General features: G+C 43.4%; 1 protein-coding gene across 1 annotated transcript; it reads right to left on the reverse strand.

Annotated features, from left to right (window-relative positions):
- Positions 1 to 2,772: 2,772 nt before the first annotated feature.
- Positions 2,773 to 24,100, reverse strand: LOC115255722 (bifunctional arginine demethylase and lysyl-hydroxylase PSR). Its single transcript, XM_029853824.2, has 5 exons — positions 23,795 to 24,100; positions 23,374 to 23,732; positions 22,965 to 23,309; positions 3,792 to 3,980; positions 2,773 to 3,729 (listed from the first exon to the last, which is right to left on the reverse strand). Exons 1-5 carry the CDS (start codon positions 23,874 to 23,876, stop codon positions 3,517 to 3,519), a joined length of 1,188 nt encoding a protein of 395 aa, XP_029709684.1. The 5' UTR covers positions 23,877 to 24,100; the 3' UTR covers positions 2,773 to 3,516.
- Between the last annotated feature and the right edge of the window lie 140 nt (positions 24,101 to 24,240).

Below are 24,240 nucleotides of genomic sequence, written 5' to 3' on the forward strand. Positions count from 1 at the left end.
CGCCGGAAAGCTTAACGGGGCCGATAATACCATAAAGATTCACAATCGTTCTGCGGATCGTTATTGATACACATTTGCTTGCACTCCTTCATGCTTCGAATTAACATCCTTCGATTGGTGGTGGCATCGTCAGCTTCATATGACGAGGAAGAACTGCCTCCGCCGCCGTCTTCATGGATTTCTGTATTGTTCTTGCTTACTGATCTCGACTCAGCCTGTGTTTTGTCGCCTGCCTCATTGTTGTGCGTCTCCGTTTTGTGTTTATTAGAGGAATACGGGTTGCTGCTCGTTGTTGGGAAATCAATGTAACTGAATAGGTTTTTGGTTTGTGGTGATGGAGTACAGTAGACGTTCGATAAGTGCAACATGTTTACGTTTCAGTTACCGAATGAAATTCGCTAACTGCAACAACTGACAGCCGTCAAACAGTTGTCAATTGCTGTTGGACGCAGCCAGAATGCACTTAAAAACATCGCAATGCAGCTGTAGTGCATCCGAAAAACATCGCAACTCTGTTGACGTTTTGCTTTTGACAGATAGCGGTGCGATAACTGCAAAATTGTTGCACTTAGCGGACTTTCAGTTAAAAAGCATTGCAGTTAAACCGTTTGCACCGAGCGAACGTCTACTGTAGTTGATTTGGGTTATTGCACTGTTGCGTATTCGGCCGTTTAATTCGCTTTTTCTGCTGCAGCCATCTTCTGACATTTCTGCTTGGGATGAACGGCCCTGGAGCACCATTTGCAGGTTTTGAGCTGATTGTTATGCTCAACGAAACAGATCTCGTGTTTGATCGTGACGTACGATGGAGCCTTTGGGCCGCAACTGTAGCAGCCTGACCCCGTTGGGTATCCCAGGGAAGAACTGTCTCCAACGTTCGTATGAGATCACTTCAACGGTGGCGTGAAGCACGGATGTTGACAGGACTTGCATTTGGCTGCTCTGGTTCTTGCACGCTCTATCGCGGCCTTTGCTTCGCCGTGCTCTTCAATCTTCTGTCAGATTTCGTCAGTGCTGATCCACTCTTTTCGTTGAGTGCGCAGCTCACCCAAATTATTCTCGCTGGATTCAATAAAGGGTCTTCTACGCTGCCATCATAGACTTATTTCAATGCTGCCACCTTCCGGAACATCTGCTGCTCGGGTTCCAAGTTCGGCGACGAACAATCTCTACACAGCTTGATCTTCTAGTCGGCGTGTGTTGAATCGTCGACCGAGTCTTTCCTCCTGCCGCTGGGATCCGAGCAATGCTTAGCCGGATCTCGCCGAATAGAAGGTGATGGTCAGGCGCGACATCAGCGCTGCATGAGTCCCAATACCTGGCTCGTTGTTGCCACAAAACTCTGCAAACAGCTCGTCGTTTTCGCTGATTTATCCAAGACCATGACGTTCCATGACATACTCATGGTCCGTATTGTCGGAACCGATCTTAGCTTTGAAGTCGTCGGTGCAGATCCTGATGTCGCCTTTAGGAACTTGATAGAACTCGTCATTCATACGATCCACCTGTATTAACGAGGGATTTTGTCCCATAGATCTTTAAACTGTTCCGCAGTGATGTTTGATCTTTCCAGAGGCTCGTTGCTTCACATCCACATTCAAAATGGCAATTGAAAGGTTGCGAAAAGCCCAGGATCTTGGTGGCACTTGTGCACATTCTATGAGTGGAGTGACGTGACCCAGCTCGACTCCCATATCGCGGTGAGAAATCTCGACTCGAATTAAGTGACTTGCCGCGTAAATCAAATGGAGAGTCATCTCATTCGAGTCGAGATTTCTCACCACGATATGCGGGTCGAGCTGGATCACGTCACTCCACTCGTAGAATAAGCACAACTCTGACTACTTTTATCGCCTTTCGGATTGATATAGCTTGTTCCGAGCTAACTGGACTTATGACCCGTGAAGTCTCCTTATTTTCATCCATTTCAAATCGTACTTTTATGTCGTCAACAACTCCCAGAATTTTCAGAAGAATGAAGTCTTTCATTGTGCTAGAATCAAAATGAAATTAATTGATTATAACTGTTCAATATTACAGTAGATGTTCGCTCGGTGCAAACGGTTTAACTGCAATGCTTTTAAACTGCAAGTCCGCTAAGTGCATTTTGCAATTATCGCACCGCTATCTGTCAAAAACAAAACGTCAATGCGATGTTTTTCGGATGCACTACAGTTGCATTGTGATGTTTTTGAGTGCATTCTGGCTGCGTCCAACAACAATTGGCAACTGTTTGACAGCTGTCAGCCGTTGCAGTTAGCGAATTTCATTCGGTAACTGAAACGTAAACATGTTGCACTTATCGAACGTCTACTGTATCAAATATCCAGCGTGTTTTTTGATAGTAGCTTTTAAATTTTCCTATGAAATCTGGTTGCTTGTTAGCCTGACACTCTGTCGAACACTTTTGCAGGATTTGTAATATCAATGGACGACATTCCTCCGGGGTGTGGCTCGGGTCGATATTCAGAACGTATTTTAGGATTCCGGTTCTCTTTACGGAAGTTGTTACTGATCGTAGAACTTTTCGGTCTCCCGTGTGGGCTTCAAGCGCTAATCTATCCTCCTCACTGATATCTTCAACGTAAGTCCTTCGAGGTTCAGTATATTTTGTATGAGGGGAAAGACGAATCTCACGCCAATATGAATTCTTTTGCAGAACACCTCCTTAGTTAATGCAAAATGTTCAGATTGCTTTCGATGAGTTCAAATTGCTAGTTCAAAATGGGAAGTGATATTATTCAACCACCAAACAAATACATACGCAACCAGTTATAATTTAACCCGAAAACCATAAGATTTCCGATTGAAACGGTTTTATTCAATAATTTCTAACCGATTTGCTCATCTTCAGATATCCAACAAACAATCTTGATTGATGCGATCGATGGATGATCATCATCTGTTTCTTGCTTACGTCCAAGGCACAAATACCGATTCTGTTTTTTTTTTCTTCAATGATGCTTGATGTTGATGATTGAACCTTTTTTGCTCTTCTATCGCTCGCTCGTCTTTATTTTGATCAACTTTTCACTATTGTAATAACGGGATGAACTTTTGTTTCGGGAGGATGATCACTGCGAGTGAGGTTGTCTTACAAGTTGCTTGTAGGTTGTCTCAATTACCATGTAAGTTTTAAATCTCGGAGATACCAATTTGTTGGTGCCTATTTCCATATCCTAATTTGGCTACGCACTTTGCTTTGCTTCCGCTTGCTTGATTTGTGTTAAATTACATTGTTTTACTCTAAACTACTAGGTTATGCAGTTTTGCTTCTGTTATCAATTCACATTGTTCTAGTTTTATAAATTAGTTTGTAAACCTAACGATTCCCACCTCGGTGTTTGCTTCAGTTTCAAGGGTAATACTCATTTTAAAAAGATTATTTCAGTTTCACGTCCTGTTCGGAAAAAAATATATGATAAAACGTATCAAATGAAAGAACTTTGATTGGATCTGCCCTCGTCCCTCCCCAAATGATGTTAGCGCCCCACCACAGCGCTCTCACAGTATTAATCAGGCCATCATTCCGCCGCCGGTTTTCCGGCGCTTCTTGGTCTTGTGGGCCGATAGGGATTCCTGGCCGCTATCAGTGTTGCTGCTGTCGCTTTCGTCGCTGCTCGAGCTGGAAGACGACGAGCTGGAGTTGCTCGAGCTATCCGACGCCACACCGGTGCTCTGCCCGACATCGATCTCGGTCGCCACCTTGGCCAGCTCCGGTTCCACTTCCTGCGCCGAAACGACACACTTCATTAGAGCTCATTCTTTGCTTACCACATGGTTGGACCTACCTGAAGCACCTTCAGCCACTTTTTGGACAGTTTTGGTCTCCCCCGGACGGTCTTGTGCCACACGACGGGGAAGTTCGTTTTGCTGCAGAAGTTCTGCGTCACGGCTATCGTGTCGTCCATGTTTAGCACCACGTGCCACCATCCTCCCGGGACGAATACCGTTTCGCCCGGTCCCTGAAGGATCTCCAGCTGGAAAGAGAAATGGTGATCTTCAATAATAAGACTCCGGGAGGTTGTTGCAGTCATAGAAGCACAGTATTCAGCCCAGTCAGGCCGGTCGTTATTTACTCCGTCCTCTAATCCTTTGAAGCCGGAATTTTTCCAAGCGTTATTTTGGAGTTTTTTCTACGTTTTTCTGTAGCTTTGGTAATCAATAGCATAGAAACGGTTGAATATTATGCATAATATTTTTTCTGGATATCCTACACGGAAAAACGAAAGTACCCAAAAGTGAGTTCATTCCACCCAACTTGGAGGTTGCGTGCGGGAAGCCAATTTTGAGTTGCTGGAGTCGATGTTTAGGTAGGTAGTTTGCATTTAGGCGTATACGGCCAAAGTACCTAAAGTCAAGGTTCTTTTTACTCAACCGTCAGTTAAAATTACTCAACTTTCGGTACTGTGCCACTTACTCAATTTTGGCTTCCCGCATCGAACTCTCAAAGTTGGGTTGTTTTGCTATTCACTCTCTGACAACATTAAAGAGAGCGAATGAAACAGGATGCAAAAAAGAACTCAAAAGTGAGTTTAAAAATACTCAAATTTGGGTTCTCTTGTTTTTCAGTGTAGGTCATCCAAAATGTTCTTGAGTTTTGATCCTAAAGTCTACGGGTGTAACTGTAACTTCTTTCATTAAACATCTTAAACTTCCTTAAGTTAAATAAAACACCGATAACTTGGTTTGGATACTGATACTGTATTGAAGTTTCTTCATCCGAAGTCGTTAAAAGATAACATAATATATTAGCGATATATATACAGAAATGATATGATATTATTATATAATTCAATCTGGCCACACTGCTAGCCGCATTGGCAAACCTCAAATTCAAATCATTAGATTAGGCCTTTACAAATGTTCTACGAGAGCTTTTTACCACAGTTGATTTCTGTGGGAACGGGTGAAAAGAGAATTGATAAACAACCGTGATAACCTCACGAGAGTTGTTATTGTTTACAATTGGATCTTCAACAAAACAAAGCTACGATTTGTAATCTATCATGTCCAGTAAGTCTTCTGAAAGTTAAATAGACAGTATCAGATCAGTCGGGATATCCTAAGTCATCTTAGTGTCTACGTGTTCGACGTTTCGGTCCGTTTGGGGCCTTCTTCTGGGACTCGAAACGTCGGACAAGATAAAATTGCAGTATTTTTATTTTTGCCAAGACTGTAAAGCCATCTTCCTAGAATAAAAATTCAACAGTCCCAAGCCCATAACACAGACAAACAGACGTCTCACTATACTCACTTCTTATCGTTAACCTTTTTAACGGTTAGTTCAAATATTTTGTAGCTCGCAAATCGCTCGGTCACGGCGCTCGCATCGTTTTTGCTCCTGTTTGACGTTTGCTCACTACGGCCACCTAATGAGTGGTTTGTCTGATTAGCATTGGGCGACTATGTTTTCATGACGATGATTTTATCGCAATTTGTCCCAAGTGATACGTCTGTTTGTCTCTGCCCATAATATCACAAAAATATATAACAACGCTTATTGTTCCTCTAACTACTTTTGTAAGTACAGTGGATTATGTAACATTACTTCATATAGTAGCAAAAGCTATAATCACAAGTGTAGAACTGAAGCTATGGTCTCCGGAGTAATGTTGTTGATTTGAAATATCTCTAAACTATCTCGAAATGCCTCATGATTTGCCAGGGGGATTACAGATTACAATTTAAAGTTCATTGTGAGAATACATACTGTTACTATCAAAAGCTGAGCTTAGTTTGGAGATAGTTTGCTGCCCCCACTCGCATAACAATCCCATTTGACTATTCATCAATTTTGAGTTGATTTTATGAATAGTCATCATTTTCGATGTACTTCCGAATACAATAATAAAAATTACGAATTTTTATGTCAATGTGTGAAAAAAAATACCAAGTCATGAGCGTCCCATATCAAAAGTACCCGCATAACAGTCCCATCATGGATTTTTGTGTCACGAAACACAAAACTGAACAACTTTGTAGCAATTATAATTATTTTCACAGTTATATATTCATGTGCAAAGCAATCTGTGACGATCAAATTTTGACGATTTCTCAAAGTTTTATATGGAAACAAGTTTTCAAACTTCAAATGCCGTTTTCTCAATTCCTCCTTTTTGCAAATGGGACTGTTATGCGAGTGGGGGCAGTTCAAGGGGCAGTTTGGACGACCCTCAATATCCTAAAGGTTCATAATAATATATATTAAACTTCAGGTTACCGAGCAGAAGGGAATATCTTACATATACTATGTAAAGAATAACCTGTGCTCTAATATTTAAAATTGTTATTTTTTTTTATTATTCTATAAAATGTTATTAGAACATCACAATAACAATTGGAGGTATTTGAGCAGAGTTTGTTATTGATGTGGTATTTGTTGATTAAGCAGTGAAATAACTGAATAACATGTTTTGGTATATTAATGGTATTACATCATGGAGCTATCGAACAGATGAACAATTTTATAACAATACATCTTATTGCTTTGTTATTCAATATTGACCGTCCAGTTCCAAACTGTTCACGACCGTTCGAAACAGTCGGCGTTTCAAACGGTCGGTGAAACAGTCGGTGACGGATTTGACAGCAGAAATGAGCGAGAAAGATTTCGCGCGCAAACGCGTTTACAAAAACATTCAAGTGGTGGAACAAGGACAGCTAACCGGTCGTCCTGATCAGCTGTTGCCGGCAGCCAAGCCGCCAGCTTTTTGGCGCGGAAGTCGGGGGGTGTTCAGATGCAATGTTTATCACTCAACAAACTTATGAAAATATTTTTTTCGCAATAAACGTTTTAAATGTTTTAAAGTGAGGTTTAATAAATGCAATTTATATTATTTCCAGGATAATTGCCCATGTTTGTTATTCTGAAGACCTATACGTTTGAAATAATGATGTGCTTGAACAAAGTTGCTGATTAATTGGTTTCTGTTCAATACATCGAGAATCCCCTCGATATTCGACGACTGTTCTGAACAGTTTCACAAACAGTCGGGATAATCCAACCCTGAACTGAATACACAATATCGCTCGAAAAACCGACTTTCGATCCGAGGCCCGGAGGGCCGAGTCTCATATACCAATGAACTCAGCTCGACGAACTGAGCAAATGTCTGTATGTGTGTGTGTGTGTATGTGTGTATGTGTGTGTGTGTGTATGTGCGTTACAAAAAAAAGTCACGCACGTTTCTCAGCCGTCTGTCAACCGATTTGAGTTCTCTTGGAAGCAAATGAAAGCTACTACATCCTAGTAGAACGCTATTGATTTTTTTTTCGATTGGATGTTTGGTTACCGAGATATCTCTCGAAGAGTACTTATGAGTCATACTTCTAAACTTTTTAAGATTTTTGACCAAGTGTATCATAATAAATATTTCAGCCGTGTGTCAATCGATTTAATTTCTTTTGGCATTAAATGAAAGCTATAGCATCCTAGTAGATCACCCAGAAATTTTATTTCGATTGGGCATTTGGTTACAGAGATATATTTCGAAGAGTACTTAAGATTTATACAACTAAACTTTTTGAGATTTTTTACCAATTGTATAATAATAAATATCTTAGCCGTCTGTCAACCGATTTCGGTTATCCTGGCACCAAATGAAAGCTACAACATTCTAGTAGAACCCTATACAATTTCATTAGGATTGGACATTTGATTACCGAGATATCTTTCAAAGAGTACTTGGGAGTAATACAGGTTAACTTTTTGAGAGATTTTGGACCAAGGGTACCATAATAAATATCTCAGCCATCTGTCAACCGATTTGGGTTCTCTAAACACCAAATGAAAGCTACAATATCCTTGTATAAGGCCCTGAAATTTTATTTCGATTCGACATTTGATTACTGAGATATCTTACGAAGAGTATTTCAATAAATTCTTTTTTATTATTATATTCACTTGTTATCTTGCATTAATTTTTCACCAATCTATGGGAAGTTATTTTTCAATAAATTATGCTGATCTCATACAAAGTGTATTCTAGCAGGTTATTGTTTTCAACAAAATTATAATAACAAATTACAAATACACAAGAATTTTATGAAAACTAACAATATGTTAAATGAAAGCTTTGAATTTATACATTGTGGAAAAAATGCAAGAACCGGACAGCCAAAATAACTAGTTAATGCCAAAACTGATTAACTTAGTAGATATATCGTTTTTGTCCTTTTTACACCATAACCATGAATACCAAGTAGTACTTTGGAGCTTATTTATTCGTCTGATTAAGAGATATTAGGCAAAGTGCATCTCGCTGATTTTCTTATCCATTAGTTAATCTATTCAAGATGATTTGGCAGTTAACAAAAGATACAATATTCCAGAATATGAAAGCTATTTTTTTAACATTCCATATAAGATTTTAGGAGGTGTCTGGCATTAAGTCCATGGTCTGATGCTATTTTGGGAACCAATTCACTAGATGTCAAATCCACAATATTTTATAGAACTTTTGGTCAATCACACAAAATAAATTTGCCTAATACGCATAATACAACAATATTTTTAATAAGTGTAAGAAGGGTTCTGTTCACCATAGGTGGATTAAATCGGGTTTTTATATGTTATGTATAAATGCCTCAGCTTTCAATTGATGCAAAAATGTTGAAAATCGGTGGTTGCCCTCATGGTGAAAAAAATGTTTTGGTATAAAAATCCAAGATGGCGGCCAAAATCAATATGGCCGACCCAACTTTTTATTATTGTAAATAGTAGCTCTATCTTTCCTCTTTTCAACAACAATTCGTTTTGAGGTGGTTTTTGGAGAAACTTTCGAGTTATAACGGTTTAAGTGAGCCACCATTTGACCAAAATCGAGGGGTCTGCAAAAATTGTTGTGGCTCAAACTAACGGGGGTCCATCATTTTGAGTAACCAAATGCATTTTTCTTACTTTTTTAGCGAGGGCTTTCAGAAAATCGACACCTTAAACATTTTTGAAGACAAGGTGTAAATAGTGGGCCGGTCTCAGCGAGAATTACCCCTTTGTTTCTGCTCGTCTGCAGTCATCACGATTTATTATGAAACGTTACTCGGTATGGCATATATAGCTGATGTTACAAGAGCAGACCTGAAGTTCTGAACACGAAGATAGGTTGGCTGACCTGAAACATTCCCATAGTGTCTCAAAAAATACATTTGAGACTTCAAGAGCTTCACGGATCTCAGCAGATTATGCTATGCTATTATTTATGGTGAAAACACATAATTTTTCTTATAGATTTGAAAAACTTCATTATAGAACAGTTTGGACGCACCTGAATGTCCCAAAGGTTCATAATATAAAAAGTAAACTTCCGACTGGTCCAGTAATCACGGTTAAATATACAACGACACTCAGTATAACAGATGACAGTTGTTACGAGTGTAGACCTGAAGTCCTGAACTCCAAAGCAGTTTGGCTGACATGGAATATCCCTGTATAGTAGACGTTCGATAAGTGCAACATGTTTACTTTTCAGTTACCGAATGAAATTCGATAACTGCAACGACTGACAGCCGTCAAACAGTTGTCAATTGTTGTTGGACGCAGCCAGAATGCACTCGAAAACATCACAATGCAACTGTAGTGCATCCGAAAAACATCGCAACTCAGTTGACGTTTTGTTTTCGACAGATAGCGGTGCGATAACTGCAAAATTGTTGCACTTAGCGGACTTGCAGTTAAAAAGCATTGCAGTTAAACCGTTTGCACCGAGCGAACATCTACTGTAGTGTCTATAAATGACATTTGAGATTTTAAAAGCTTCGCGTATCCCAGATTGTGCAATACTATTATTTATGGCGAAAACACATAAAGTTGTTCTTGTAGATTTGAAAGACTTCATTATATAATAATTTTGTCGACCCTGAATGTCCCAAAGGTTTATTGATTTGATTGATTTGTCTTTATTTAAGAGACTTTCAGCCCTTGGCTGGTTCGTCTCTATCCTAAAAACCAAAGGTTTATAATAAGCTAGTAGACTTCAGATTGCTCCAGTAACTGCGGTTTATTATGCAGTGTTACTCAGTATAACCGATATGGATACTGTTACGAGTGTAGACCTGAAGTCCTGTACTACAAAGTAGTTTGGCTGACCTGGAATATCCCTGTAATGCTTCTAAATGACATTTGAGGTTTCAAGAGCTTCGCGGATCCCAGCAGAATATGCAATACTATTATTTATGGCGAAATCACATAAAGTTATTCTTGTAGATTTGAAGAACTTCATTATAGAACAGTTTGGACGAACCTGAATGTCCCAAAGGTTTAATTAAAACTCAATTTTCTTGGTCTACAATTTCAAATAACCACTCACTTGCATAAAACGTTTGTTTGCCACCACTGTGGTCTATCAACTAACCCTAAGTCCTATTTACATGTATTCCCTATCGTCACATTGAGTCATTCGGTTCTTCTCGGCTGTGTGCGCTTCGACAACGTTCGTATTTTGCACACTAGTCCGTTGTACGCTGCATCTATACCACCACACTCGCGCTGCAGGTTTACAGTGGTGTTGTTCCCTAGCAGCTTTATGTGGAAAGCCTCTGCGATGGTTCTGCTCTCCTGGTTATCGATTCTTTCCAGGATCTCGGTGTTCTGGAAGTCTAAACTGACTGCCAACATCCGTTGATTAGAAATAACATGACCTAGGGGCGAGACACTGTGCAATCCGGAGCAACTCTGAGCAATCCTGAGTAACTATTTTCGCTCGAATCCATTCAGAAACGTCGATACGAAGCGAGAAATCGGGCAAGACTGCTCGATTTTTCACTGGTATCAGGCAACCTTTCGGGCAAACCAGAGTGATCCAGAGCTATCCAGAGGAATTCTGAGCAACACTTCGATAACAGAGTTACTCTCGCTGTATCTTTGTATGGTGGATTACAACGAAAACTGGGATATGGAAGGGCACTTGTTCAGGATGGATCGCTTATATGAGAATTGTATTCTTTCCGTCCGTTACCAAACCACAGGCATATTGAACCAAAAATAACCTAAATTTACACAAAAATCACGCGAAAATCAAGACGAATTCCAGTACCCCGTTGGGAACAACACAATCTCTCACAACAATCGCGAATTATCCTACTCAACACTGCGTAAGAAAAATGTTGAACATCGAAGATCAATTTGCAAGCAATTTCCCCGACTTGCTTTCCGAAGTAAAATTTGCGAAAGTCAATTGGGTTTTTAAATTAAGAAAAATGTATTGATTTTTTGATTTTATTCGAAAGAGCACCTTTTGCTAAACCACCATGATTTTTTTCAGATTTTTAGAACTTCATTTTGGTACTTAAAATCGCTTTCGAAGAGATTTTTTGAAATCACCTTTTGACAGCTAGCCAACTGCTTGACAGCTCCGCCCAGTACAAAATGCGACGAGGGGTGATTCGACAAATCGCTCCCATACAAACTTCAAACTGATTTTTAAATAGGTTCCCGGGCACCAAAATTCATGAAAATTTGGATTTCGGCTCAGTTTTGCATGCAGATTCTGAATATGGAATTATCTCAACACCGCTAAAGAAGCCAATTGGGTTTTTAAATTAAGAAAAATGTATTGATTTTAAACAAAAGAGCACCTTTTTCTGAACCACTATGATTTTTTTTCAGATTTTTAGAACTTTATTTTGGTACCTAAAATCGATTTCGAAGAGATTTTCCGAAATCACCTTTTGACAGCTGGTCAACTGCTTAACAGCTCTGCCCAGTACAAAATGCGACGAGGGGTGATTCGACAAATCGCTCCCATACAAACTTCAAATTGATTTTTAAATAGGTTCCCGGGCACCAAAATTCATGAAAATTTGGATTTTGGCTCAGTTTTGCATGCAGATTCAGAATATGGAATTATCTCAACATCGCTAAAGAAGCCCAGCCATATTCAAAACAATGCGGAGCAAAGAAAACGCGTGATAGTTTTGAAAACGTAGCCGCCCTCACTCGCACAGCCTGCTGCGATCCCTCTCCAGACTCCAGACTCTTCTTTTCCAAGACTTCTTAGGAATTTTTCTGAAGGATTATTTAGGATTCCTTCAGAAGTTACCTCTGGGACTTTCAAGGAATTTCTTCCGAGATTCCTAAACAGGTTACATCTGAGATTCCTCCAGTTAATACTCCCGCGATTCCTTCCAGGATTTCTTCAGGTACTCCTTCTAAAGTTCTTCCAGAAGTACCTCGGAAGATCCTCGCAGATGTTCTCTTACAGGTTCCTTCCATTGTTCTCTCTTGAATTCCTTAAGGGTTTTATTCCGGAGATTACACCAGGAGGGATCCTTTCAGGGATCTCTTCCGGGATTCCTGCATAAGTTCTTCACTGGATTGCTTCAGCAATTCATTCCGGAATTCCTTCAAGAACTCATTCTAAAATTCCGGGAGGGATTCCCTCCGGGATTCCTTCGGCTCTCATCCAGAAATTCCATGCTAGATTCCTGGACCCTTCTAAGATTTCTACAGGAATTTCAATAGGAAGTCTGAGATTCATCTAGATTTTTTTCCAGAAATTCTCGAAAAACTTCTTCCGGTTTTCCTCCCAGCACTACTTTCAGGATTGCTTCAAGAATTCCTTTCGGGAACTCCTTACTGGATTCCCCCTAATTCAAGAACTGCTTCCTGAATATCTCCTGAATAGAAGCTCCTTCCAGGATACCTCTGGAAACTCCTTCTGGGAATCCTCCAAAACTTCTTCTGGTTCTACTTCGTCATTGTTTGGTGAATCCATCTACCGGTTGGCTGATGGCTGGAATGTAGTTGAGCTTGACTACGCCGTTCTCCAGGTTCTCATGTACAAAATGATAGCGGATGTTAATATGTATGGTCCGGGGATTGCATGATCCGTTGTTAGCTATTCTTATTACTGACTGATTGTCGCAGAGTACTGAAACCGGTCCAATTTTGCTAAATTTTGATCGAAGATTTTTCCACCACATGGATTCTTGAACACTTCGAGAAGTAGCCATATACTCCGCCTCGCAAGACGAAAGAGCCACTGTAGGTTGCTTCTTCGCGTTCCAGGTTATTGCTTCTCCCTGAAACGTGAAAACATCCATTGGTCGACCTGCGACTATCAGAATCTCCTCCCCAATTAGCATTGCTATGTCCTTTCAGCTCATCGGTTGGATTCCTAATACTTCAACTTCTTCGTCGCTGTTCCCTTTAGGTATCGGAAAATTCACTTGACTGCTTCCCAATGTGGCTTTCATTGTTGCTTCTGACTTGCATCATTTAGGTGTGCCATCCTCCTATGCCAAAGCTGGATTCCGTTTGCCCGAATAGTTCGCTCCGGCTGGTTCACTCGGTACAGGCCACCTCCTTCGCTACCAGAAACGACCAGTTCACCATCCTCGTACAAAACTTCGTATTTTATCCGCTGTGAAGATCATGGTATGCCCACGCTTGCAGATCGCACTTACGGATAACAGGTTAGTTGCCAAATCCTGTATTTTCAGTACAGCATGGGCACCAATCGTAGCTTCTGGAATCTGCATTTCAATCGTACCTTTTGCCAACGCCTTCATGCTTCGGTTTTTCGCGGTCCCAACGACATGTTGTATCGGAGTTTGTTCAGTAAACTTCTGATTCGGTATGGCACCCGAGTCAAAATACCACGCTCCAGCTTGAACATCGCCCATCGTAAAAATGCTGCACAATCCGTTCGACTTCGGTTTCGCTGTACTTGATTACGCGGATTTGCGTTCCGCGTGTACAACGTTTCGTCGTTACAAAGCAAGATACATTTGCTCGTGACGGCGAACTTTATTCGATCGTAGAGTTCGGCGGAGTCCAAATTACTAAAGTAAGCTCGATTTCCTGTCTCTTTGAATTTCTCTGCTGGTGTCCTTGTCGGCGGTCACCAGTGAGCCCAAGTACACGAATTCTTCAACCGCAACGATTTAATCACCGTCGATATAAATTCGGAGTGGCGGGCGCGGTGATTCGTCCCTGGAGCCGTTTGCCATAATGTACTTTGTCTTCGACACATTAATGACTAATCCGATTCGCCTGGCTTCACTCTTTAGTCGGATGTACGTTTCCGCCATCGTCTCAAATTTACGAGCAATAATATCAATATCATCAGCGAAACCAAGCAGCTGAACGGACTTTGTGAAAATCGTCCCACTCGTGTTCATCCCCGCTCTTCGTATTACACCCTCTAAAGGCAATGTTGAACAGCAAGCACGAAAGACCATCACCCTGCCGTAACCCTCTGCGAGATTCGAAGGGACTCGAGAGTGTCCCTGATACTCGAACTACGCACATCACTCGATCCATCGTCGCCTAGATCAATCGTATCAGTTTATCCGGGAATCCATATTCGTGCATAATACGCCATAGCTGTTCTCGATCGATTGCAACATACGCCGATTTCAAATCGATGAACAAGTGATGTGTGGGCACGTTGTATTCGAGGCATTTCTGCAACACCTGGCGGATGGCGAACATCTGGTCCGTTGTAGCGCGTTCACCCATGAATCCAGCCTGATATTGCCCCACGAACTGAATCGGTGATAGTCGGCGGCATAAAATTTGAGAGAGTATCTTGTAGGCAGCGCTCAGTAGTGTGATCGCGCGGTAGTTCCCGCAATCCAACTTGTCGCCCTTTCTGTAGATGGGACACACGATACCTTCCATCCATTCCTCCGGTAATACTTCCTCCTCCCAAATCTTGGTATGACCCAGTGTAGTGCTCTAACCAGTGCTTCTCTACCGTATTTTAGAAGCTCGCTTGGTAGTTGATCTGCTCCAGTGGCTTTGTTGTTTTTCAACCGGCCAACCTCCTCCTCAATCTCTTGGAGGTCAAGGGCCGGAAGTCTTTCGTCCTGTGCACATACTCCTAGATCTGTTACCGCGCCACCTTCGGTGCTAGCAACGTCGCCATTGAGGTGCTCATCGTAATGCTGCCGCCACCTCTCGACCACCTCACGCTCGCTCGTGAGAATATTCCCGTGATTATCTCGGCACACATGTCGGCTTGTGGCACGAAGCCTCTGCGCGAGCGGTTCAGCTTCTCGTAGAACTTTTGTGTGTCCTTAGCGCGGTACAGCTCTTCCATCGCTTCGCGATCTCGTTCTACCTGCTGGCGCTTCTTCATCCGGAAGACTGAGTTCTGCCTGTTCCGCGCCTGTCTGTAACGTGCCTCATTCGCTCTCGTACGGTGTTGCAGCATTCTCGCCAATGCTGCATTCTTCTCGTTTTTCAACTGTTCACATTCGCCGTCGTACCAGTCGTTTCTGTGATTCGGAGTCGCGAAGCCTAGTGCCGTAGCCGAGGTACTACCTATGGCGGATCGGATGTCCCTCCAGCCATCTTCAAGTGTAGCTGCGCCAAGCTGCTCTTCCGTTGGTAGGGCCACTGCCAGCTGCTGCGCGTATGTAGTTTTGAGCCACTTCTACGTTACGCAGCTGCTCGATGTTGAGCCGCGGCGTTCGACTTCGACGCTTGGTGATAACTGTCGAAAGTTTTGAGCGCATGCATACAGCGACTAAATAGTGATCCGAATCTATATTCGCACTGCGGTATGTGCGGACATTGATTATATCCGAGAAGAATGAACCGTCGATTAGAACGTGGCCGATTTGGTTTTCTGTTTGATGCTCGGGTGATCTCCAGGTGGCTTTGTGGATATCTTTGCGGGGGAAGAAGGTGCTTCGGACTACCATACCACGGGAGGCTGCAAAGTTTACGCATCACTGGCCGTTATCATTCGATACGGCGTGCAGGCTGTTTCGCCCGATTACCGGTCTGTACATTTCCTCCCTTCCTACCTGCGCGTTCATATCGCCGACAACGATTTTCACGTCACGCGGCGAGCAACCATCGTATGTTTGCTCTAACTGCGCGAGAACCCTTCTTTCTCGTCATCGGGTCTCCCTTCGCGTGGGCAGTGGACGTTGATGATGCTGTAGTTGAAGAAACGGCCCTTAACTCTCAACATGCACATCCTTGCGTTAATCGGCTGCCACCCGATCACACGTTGTCGCATCTTGCCCAACACTATAAATCCTGTTCCCAGTTCATTGGTGGTGCCACAGCTTTGGTAGAAGGTAGCCGCTCGATGCCCGCTTTTCCACACTTTCTGTCCAGTCCAACAAAGTTCCTGCAACGCCACGATGTCGAAGTTGCGTGGATGTAGTTCGTCGTAAATTATCCTGTCACATCCTGCGAAACCTAGTGACTTGCAGTTCCATGTTCCAAGTTTCCAATCGTAGTCCTTATTTTGTCGCGTGGGTCTTTGCCGATTGTATCGAGTCGTATATTCTCCTATGGGGGCATCCATTAAGTACGTCACGCTTATAGGGTGGAGGGGGGTCCTGAAAAGTGTGACAAGCAATGTACAAGGTATACGAAAAACCCGTACGAAGGGAGGAGGGGGGTCAAAAATTCCTAAATTTCGCGTGACGTACTAAATGGATGCCCCCTATGTTAATCGCAATGGGGATTTTTACGGGTGGCTTATTGCGCCTACGCCAACACTCCTGTCTCGCCGTAGGGCCATCGTGCCAGTTCTGTTTAACGTCCCAACCAACACTGGGACGACCACGCTGATGGGGCTACCACCTTGGATCTAGCTGGGCGTGGTGCAGCGTTTCTTACTCAGCCGCTGGATGCCAGAACAGACGCTGTTTGAGCCGCACCTCCTTGGTGAACAGACACTCGGATCGTACCTCCTCAATCTAGCTGAAGTTAGAAGGCCAACAGTGCCCAGGCTGCACTACCAGCTAAGCACACAACTCTTAGCTGGCGGTCTTTGTCATCGCTTGACCTGTGGAAGCATGAGGTAGGAACTTGAGGACCAGAGCTATATTGGACGCTCTCCTTATCGACTCACCGTTTTACAGCCCAAGGGCTATTTTTTATGTTATTTATATATAGCAGTGTGGCAGCGAGGACATCATCGGGACCAGTGGATACGGAGATCGGGAGTTCGATTCCAAGTAGCGGCAAGTACTTTCATTATTCAATTTTAAAAGTGATAATTGATATACGCATGCCATTGTCGCCGCACCAAACAATAAGAGTGTTAATGTCATTTTGAAGTATGACACAGTCCAAAGCAGATGAGATAATGCGGTACATCTTTAGATCATCAACAAATGCAAGCTTTCACGACGATAGCTTCAGGATCAAGTCGTTTACAAATATCATGAAGATCAGTGGGCCAAGCACACTACCTTGCGGCACACCTGATGAGATTTCGAGAGGTCTGGAATGCACTGCGTTGACTGTTACGCCTCTCTATTCGTAAGATAGGAAAACAACCACGTTGTGAGCCATATCGGGAATCCTAGATGCTCCATTTTATCAATTATCGTCATGTGTGGCACCGTATCGAACGCTTTTGCGAAATCGACGTATATTGCGTCGACTTGCTGATGTGACTCCATTGCTCTCGAAACTGCCGTGACGTAGCACATCAGGTTGGAAGTAGTTGATCGATTTTTTACGAAGCCATGTTGAAACTCAGAGATGATTGATGACACAGCATGATACATCATTTTATGAATCAGTTTTTCGAAAACTTTACTGAGACAACATAGTATTGATACCCCTCTATAGTTTTCAACATCATTTTGGCTACCAGACTTATGAATCGGCACAATTATCGCAGTTTTCCAAGTAGTTGGGAATTTCCGCTCCAGAAGCGACTTAGACTATCCCCACCAGTGTGTAGTAAGTCGGTGAGTAGTAGAGGTGTGCAAATCGATTCTATTTCTGATATCCACCCGTTTTCGCACCGTGCGTTCACATCATCGTTGGTAAAATACTACCTCATCTCCCCACCGGTGGTTGGTAGTAGTACTTCATATCGTAAACAAAGTACAGAAAAGCAAATAAATGACAACATCATTCATTGTTCCTCATATTATCTTTTTCAATTGTACGAAAGTTCTAGAATGTGGATAATTAATTCCTCAAGTTTTTCGTTCAAGTTTTTAAATCCTTGGAGAAATTTCAAGAGTAATCCCTGAAGAAGTTCTTTGAGGAATCTCTGATGGACTTCCTGGAGGGATCTTTGAAGGAATCCCTGAAGAAACGCCTGGAAGAATTCATGATAGAACTCCTTAAAGGAACTCCTGGATAAATTCTTGAATGAACTCATTGATGAATCCCTGAAAGAACTTCTGGAGAAATCCCTGAATGCATTTCTGAAGATATCTCTGAAGAAACTGTCATGGAAGTTCCAGAAAGTATTTCCATGGCAATCCCGGAAGAAATTTCTGAAAAATCCCAGAAGGAATTCCCGGGAGGAAATGCCGGGGGAATTATGAAAGGAATTGCTGGGGCAATCTGGGAGAAATTAACGAGGCAATCCCGCAAGGAATTCCCGGGAAAATCCCGAAAGAAATTTCCGGGGAAATCCCAAAAGACATGCCCGGGTAAATCCCAGGGGAATCTCGGAAGGAACTCCCTGGGAATCTTGGGAGGAATTCTCGGGGAAACTCAGAAGGAATTCCCGGGGAATCTCGGAAGGAATTCCCGGGGAATCTCGGAAGGAATTCTCGGGGAATCTCGGAAGGAATTCCCGGGGAATCTCGGAAGGAATTCCCGGGGAATCTCGGAAGGAATTCCCGGGGAATCTCGGAAGGAATTCCCGGGGAATCTCGGAAGGAATTCCCGGGGAATCTCGGAAGGAATTCCCGGGGAATCTCGGAAGGAATTCCCGGGGAATCTCGGAAGGAATTCCCTGGGAATCTTGGGAGGAATTCTCGGGGAAACTCAGAAGGAATTCCCGGGGAATCTCGGAAGGAATTCTCGGGGAATCTCGGAAGGAATTCCCGGGGAATCTCGGAAGGAATTCCCGGGGAATCTCGGAAGGAATTCCCGGGGAATCTCGGAAGGAATTCCCGGGGAATCTCGGAAGGAATTCCCGGGGAATCTCGGAAGGAATTCCCGGGGAATCTCGGAAGGAATTCCCGGGGAATCTCGGAAGGAATTCCCGGGGAATCTCGGAAGGAATTCCCGGGGAATCTCGGAAGGAATTCCCGGGGAATCTTGGAAAGAATTCCCGGGAATCTGGAAGGAATTCCCTGAGCAATTCTGGAAAGAATTACCGGGGGAATCCCGGTAGAAATTCCCGGAAAAATCCCGGTAGGAATTCTAAGGGGAATCCCGGAAGAAACTCCTGGATAAATCCCCGAGGACATTCTTGGAGGAATCCCTGAGGGAATTCCAGGAGTTCTTCTAGATTCCTAGAAGAATCCTGGAATGATTCTTCCAACGAATTCCTTGAGGATTTTCCGAAAAAAAACCTAGAGGATGCTCCGAAGGAACTCCGAACGAAATTTCTAGAAAAATCCTTGAAAAATCTTCAGGAGGAACCCCAGACAGAACTTCTGACGGACCGATATAAACGAACGGATGAAGCTTTCCTGGTAAAATGACTAGGAAATTTCAGAGGAAACTCCTGAAGAATTCTCGGAACGAACTCCCATTGTAATCCAAGAATGAACTCCTAAAAGATACCCTGAAGAAATTGGTGGAAGAATCTCAAGGAACCTCAAGGAACACCAGGAGAAAATCGCCAAGGAATTCTTAGAGAAATCCCTGAAGGAATTGCTGAAGCATTTTTTTTTGCGAACAAGTGTTGATTGGAGCCATGCAGTCAGTAAATAGGCTGACGCTTTTATTGATTGAATGTCACCTATTTTTTATTCCATTCGGGGCTTGCGGTTTGCCGAAGCCATTTGCACGTTCCCATTGGAAATTTTAAGGAAGTTTTCGTATACAATAATTATAAAAATACACCGTTCTGCGGTTCGTTTGGACAATCGAATCTTTCGACACATCACACCTCGCCTATCATTAAGTTTAATCTTCCATATGTGTCCATTTGTGACAAACGCAATCTTAAATGCATGAGAGAACAACAGTTTCAAAAATTATCAAAGATAATCATTTTTTACATTTTACTTGTAGAAAGCTGTCTTGTTTTGTTTGTTAGTCAGATTGAATTCATGAAAACAGTATAGCAACGGTTGGGTCTGGTTGCTAAATATATGAATCCACTGTTCACCGGGAAGGTAGGTTGTCATTTTAAAACCGATTTGGCAATGGTTGGTGGGGTTCGTGCGTTATGAAGGCGGTTGCCATTTTGGGTTTACTCACGCATTGGTGGGCATCGTCTTATTAACCCTAAAAGGGATACCTTTATGGCCTCAGTTTCGTCACCTCGCTGAGTGTGTTCCATCAAAGACGAGCTCTGAAAGGCGCCTGGGGTCCAATGGACCCCAGGTATCCCTTTTAGGGTTAAAGATGGCCGTGATTGGATATACAAGCGTAGATGCACATTTTTTAGCAGTAGTGGAGGTAAATCATCGACGCCAGGACCTTTGTTGACGTCTAGTTCTTTGAGAGCGATTAGCACATCCTCAACAGAAAATTGCAGTTCAGGGATCGAAATATCGTACGATGGCACATCTTGAAATCTATCCGCACGCGGCACAGGAGACACTTTCGTGGACACGCTTTCGAAGAATTCTGCAAATAATTCAGCTGCGTCTGAATTGGTAACAGCAGTAGAGCCAGCATAACGTACGTTGGTGGGAATGCGGTTGGCTGACCGTTGGCGTTTCACAAAGTTCCAAAAAAGCGATGGGTTATTTTTCACATTTGCCTGAACCATGGACATGTAATTCTCGTACGTGGATTCAAGGAGTTTTTTGTCCGTATTCTCCATCTCCCGAAGTTGAATTTTGTCGAGCTCAGACTTGGACTTGAAATATCGATTTCGTAGCTTCCGAAGAATATTTCGTAGATTTCGCAAGTCTGGAGACCACCATGGTTTAGTAAAAACCGAGTTTGACGCTGGTCGCTTACGAGGTACATGTTCTTGAAAAACTTCGTGTAGTTTGAAATAAAAGTTCGAGAGCAACTCATCCACCGTGGAGCCTAGCAGCAATTTTCCAGGAATTTGCCATCAAATGTTTCAGGAGTTCCTCAGGAATTCCTCGAGAATTCCCCTATGAGATCCTCTAAAATTCACACAGGAATTGTTAGAAAATTCCGTGGAAAATTGCTCCATGAATTCCTCGAAATTCTTCTGGGAGTTCCTCGGGCATTCCTCCTGGAGTTCATCGGATTTTTTTCCAGGAGTTTTTCTTGGGGATCCCTCGGGAATTCTTCCAGAGTTCGTCGGGAATTTATCCTCCAGTTGCTCGGAAATTCTTCAAGAGATTCTCGGGTATGCCTCTAGGAGAATACCTCTAGGAGTTTCGGAAATTCCTTCAGGAATTTCTTGATAATTCTCAAAGGAGTTTTTTGGGAATTTCTCTAGGAACTCCTTGGAAATTCCTCCAGAAGAAGGAATCATCAAGAATCCCTCTAGCATTTTCTCGGGAATTCTTCCAGAAGATTCTCGGGAAATGTTTCAGGAGTTTATCAGAAATTCATCTGGATAAACCTATGAATTCCTCCAGGAAATCGTCGGTTTTCTGGGGACTAGGTTTTCTGGGGACCAAGAGGAATTCCCGAGGAACTACCGGAAAAGAACATTGAGAAACTATGAAAAACTGCATGTGGAATTCTTGGAGGGATTTCCGAGAAGCATGTAACTCCTGAGAATATTCCCGAGGAATCCCAAGAGGAATTCCCAAGGAACTCCTGGAGGTTTTCCCGAGAAACTTTTTTAAGAATTCCTGAAGGAATTCTCGATGAACTTCTGAAGAAATTCCCGAGGAACTCCTGCAAGAATTCCCGAATAACTCCTGAATAGAATTTACCGAGGATATCCTGTAGAAATTTCGGAGGATCTCTTGAAGGGATTCCTGAGGATCCTTGGATGAACTCCTGGAGGAATTGTTGAGGATTCTCGTGGAACTCCTGAAAGAATTACCGAGGAGCTCCGGGAGGAATTTCCGAGGAACTCCTAGAGTAATTCCCGAGCAACTCCTGGAGGAATTTCCGAGAATCTCCTGGAGGAACTCCCGAGGTTCTGCTGCAGGAATTCCCGAAACTCCTGGAATAATTCTCGATTCGATTCGATTCGACCTCCTAGAGGAATTCCCGATGAAGTCCTAGAGGAATTCCCGAGAAACTCCTGTAGGAATTTCCGAGAAACACTTGGAAGAATTGCCAAGGAATTCCTGGAGGAATTTCCGGAGAACTTCCGGAAAAATGCCGTGGAGCTCTTAGAGAATTCTCGGGAAACTTCCGAAGGAATTCTTGCCAAACTTATAGAGGAAAACCCGAGGAACTTTTGGAGGAATTCCCAAGAATCTTCAGAAGGAATTCTGTAAGAATTCCCGAAGATTGCCTGGAGGAAATTCCGAGGATCCACAGGATTTCCCGACAAACTTTTCAAGGAATTCCCGATGACATTCTGGAGGAATTCCCGATAAACTTCTGGAAAAATCCCGAGGAACTCCGACAGAAATTTCCAAGGAACTTCTGTAAGAATTGCTGAGGACTTCCTGGAGGATCTCAAAGGATCTCCTGGATGAATTCTCGAGAAACTCCTGAAGGGTTTTTCGAGGATGTTCTGGAGAAGTTCCCGAGGATCTCCTGGTGGAATTCCTAAAGAGCTCCTAGAGGAATTCCCAATGAACACCTGGAGAAGTTTCCGAAGATCTCCGAGGTATTTCCTAAGAGCTCCTTGAGTAATTCCCGAAGTAATCATGGGAGAATTCTCGGGAAACTCAACTCCTGAAGAAATTCTCGGGAAACTTATGAAAGAATTCCGGTGGAACTCCTAGAGGAGTTCTCGAGGAACTTCTGGCAGAATTCCTGAGGATCTCCTGGAGGAATTCCTGAGGGGTTTTTTGGAGGAACTGCCGATGATCTGAAGGAGGATTTGCTGAGGATCTTCTGCATGAATTTGCGAGGAACTCCTGGGGGAGTTCTCGAGGACCACTTGGGGGAATTTCCGAGGATGAAAAGCAAAGTGTGACAACTTATACAAAAAATTCGTTCCCTAGCCAAATTCCTGCCAAATACACTCACAAAACTGCGACAAAAATTAACCCCTTACACTCACCGGTTTGCAATCGCTCGGCCAGTCCAGCTGCTTCGTCTTCGGGTAGATCAGATTGAACCAGGTAATTGCCTCGTCCCGCTGTTTGCCCCCGATCGCTCCGCTGACCTTGAGCAGTTCCTTTGGCGTGTGGGTCGGAAACAGGCACCACCGTTTGTGACCGCTGATCAGCGCATTCCAAGCGCTGGTCCCGAGCGGATCGATATGAATGCCCGTACCGGACCGGCCCGGGCCCATCACGAACCACCGATACGGTGGCCGACGCTCCTCTCCGGCATGTTTGAACAGATCGTCCCGGAAGTACAGCGGAATGTCGTAATCTTCCAGCAACTTTTTCCGCCGATGGTGCTGCAATGGATTAGGGTCATTTTATGTGAAGTTTGTTTTCCCTGGCAGTATCCCCTGAACCCACCTCCCCGAAGCTACTATCAAAGATGTACAGCGGACTGTCGTCCGTGGTGTTCCGCATGTACTCAATGTAGTACTTCATCTTCATCTTCACGCTGTACCCATCGTTGTCCTCGCCGCACTTGAACTTCTGATTCCGGTACTTCTTGGCCAGCCGCTCCAGCGTCCACTTGTACTCGGCCTTCCACCCTTCGGTAATCCCTTCGATCACCACTGGCTTGTAGATCGACTCGAACCGATCGATAAACTCCTGCGGCGATACGTCCTTCACGTGGATCCGCTCTACATTGTCCTCAAACTCCCGGAACTTGTCGAACTTCCTGTGGTACTCCAGCTGCACCCAGGCACTCTTATCGGCCAGCTCTAAAATTACATTCAAATTCAGCTAACCAGCACCGCAGAACCACAATCCATCCACCACCTACCTGGTCGAGCCTTCCGTTTGACTTCGCGGACGCGTTTCCGCGTACGGTGCGACAGCTTCACTTCGCCTTCGTTCAGGGACATTGTTTTTCCCGGTTGATTGCACTGCGTTTCTTCAGCCAAACGGAACCTTTTTTTCTTTCCTCACCTGAAACGATGTTTCCGCTGCAATGTGGTGCAATTTTTCGACCGAAATAAGGCAACAATTTTGAGGAACAACCAGCGAAGCGATGTCCAGTCCCGGCCAGTGTTCTTTCTGCTTCGCAATCCGTCAGTATGTGCAATTTCGAGTTTTGATAATGGCGGAATGACAGTTATGACTCTGGCGATGCGGCTGCGGCGGCTGATTAATCGATCATTGTCGTGAGATTTTTTGCACTGATGATGGCAGGCTGATGATGATTGTTTCTAGAAGGAGACAGTGCAGCCAGTTTTTGTGGTTTTTGTC

Source organism: Aedes albopictus, chromosome 1 (assembly GCF_035046485.1).
Source record: "Aedes albopictus strain Foshan chromosome 1, AalbF5, whole genome shotgun sequence".
NCBI lineage: Eukaryota > Metazoa > Arthropoda > Insecta > Diptera > Culicidae > Aedes > Aedes albopictus.

What these genes read in the sequence shown, in the direction of transcription:
- LOC115255722 (XM_029853824.2), bottom strand. Translation starts at nt 23,876, where the DNA reads ATGTCCCTGAACGAAGGCGAAGTGAAGCTGTCGCACCGTACGCGGAAA. An exon ending in CAAACGGAAGGCTCGACCAG is followed by an intron (nt 23,733 to 23,794) that starts GTAGGTGGTGGA and finishes ATGTAATTTTAG; the next exon opens with AGCTGGCCGATAAGAGTGCC. An exon ending in AGTGGCTGAAGGTGCTTCAG is followed by an intron (nt 3,730 to 3,791) that starts GTAGGTCCAACC and finishes GTTTCGGCGCAG; the next exon opens with GAAGTGGAACCGGAGCTGGC.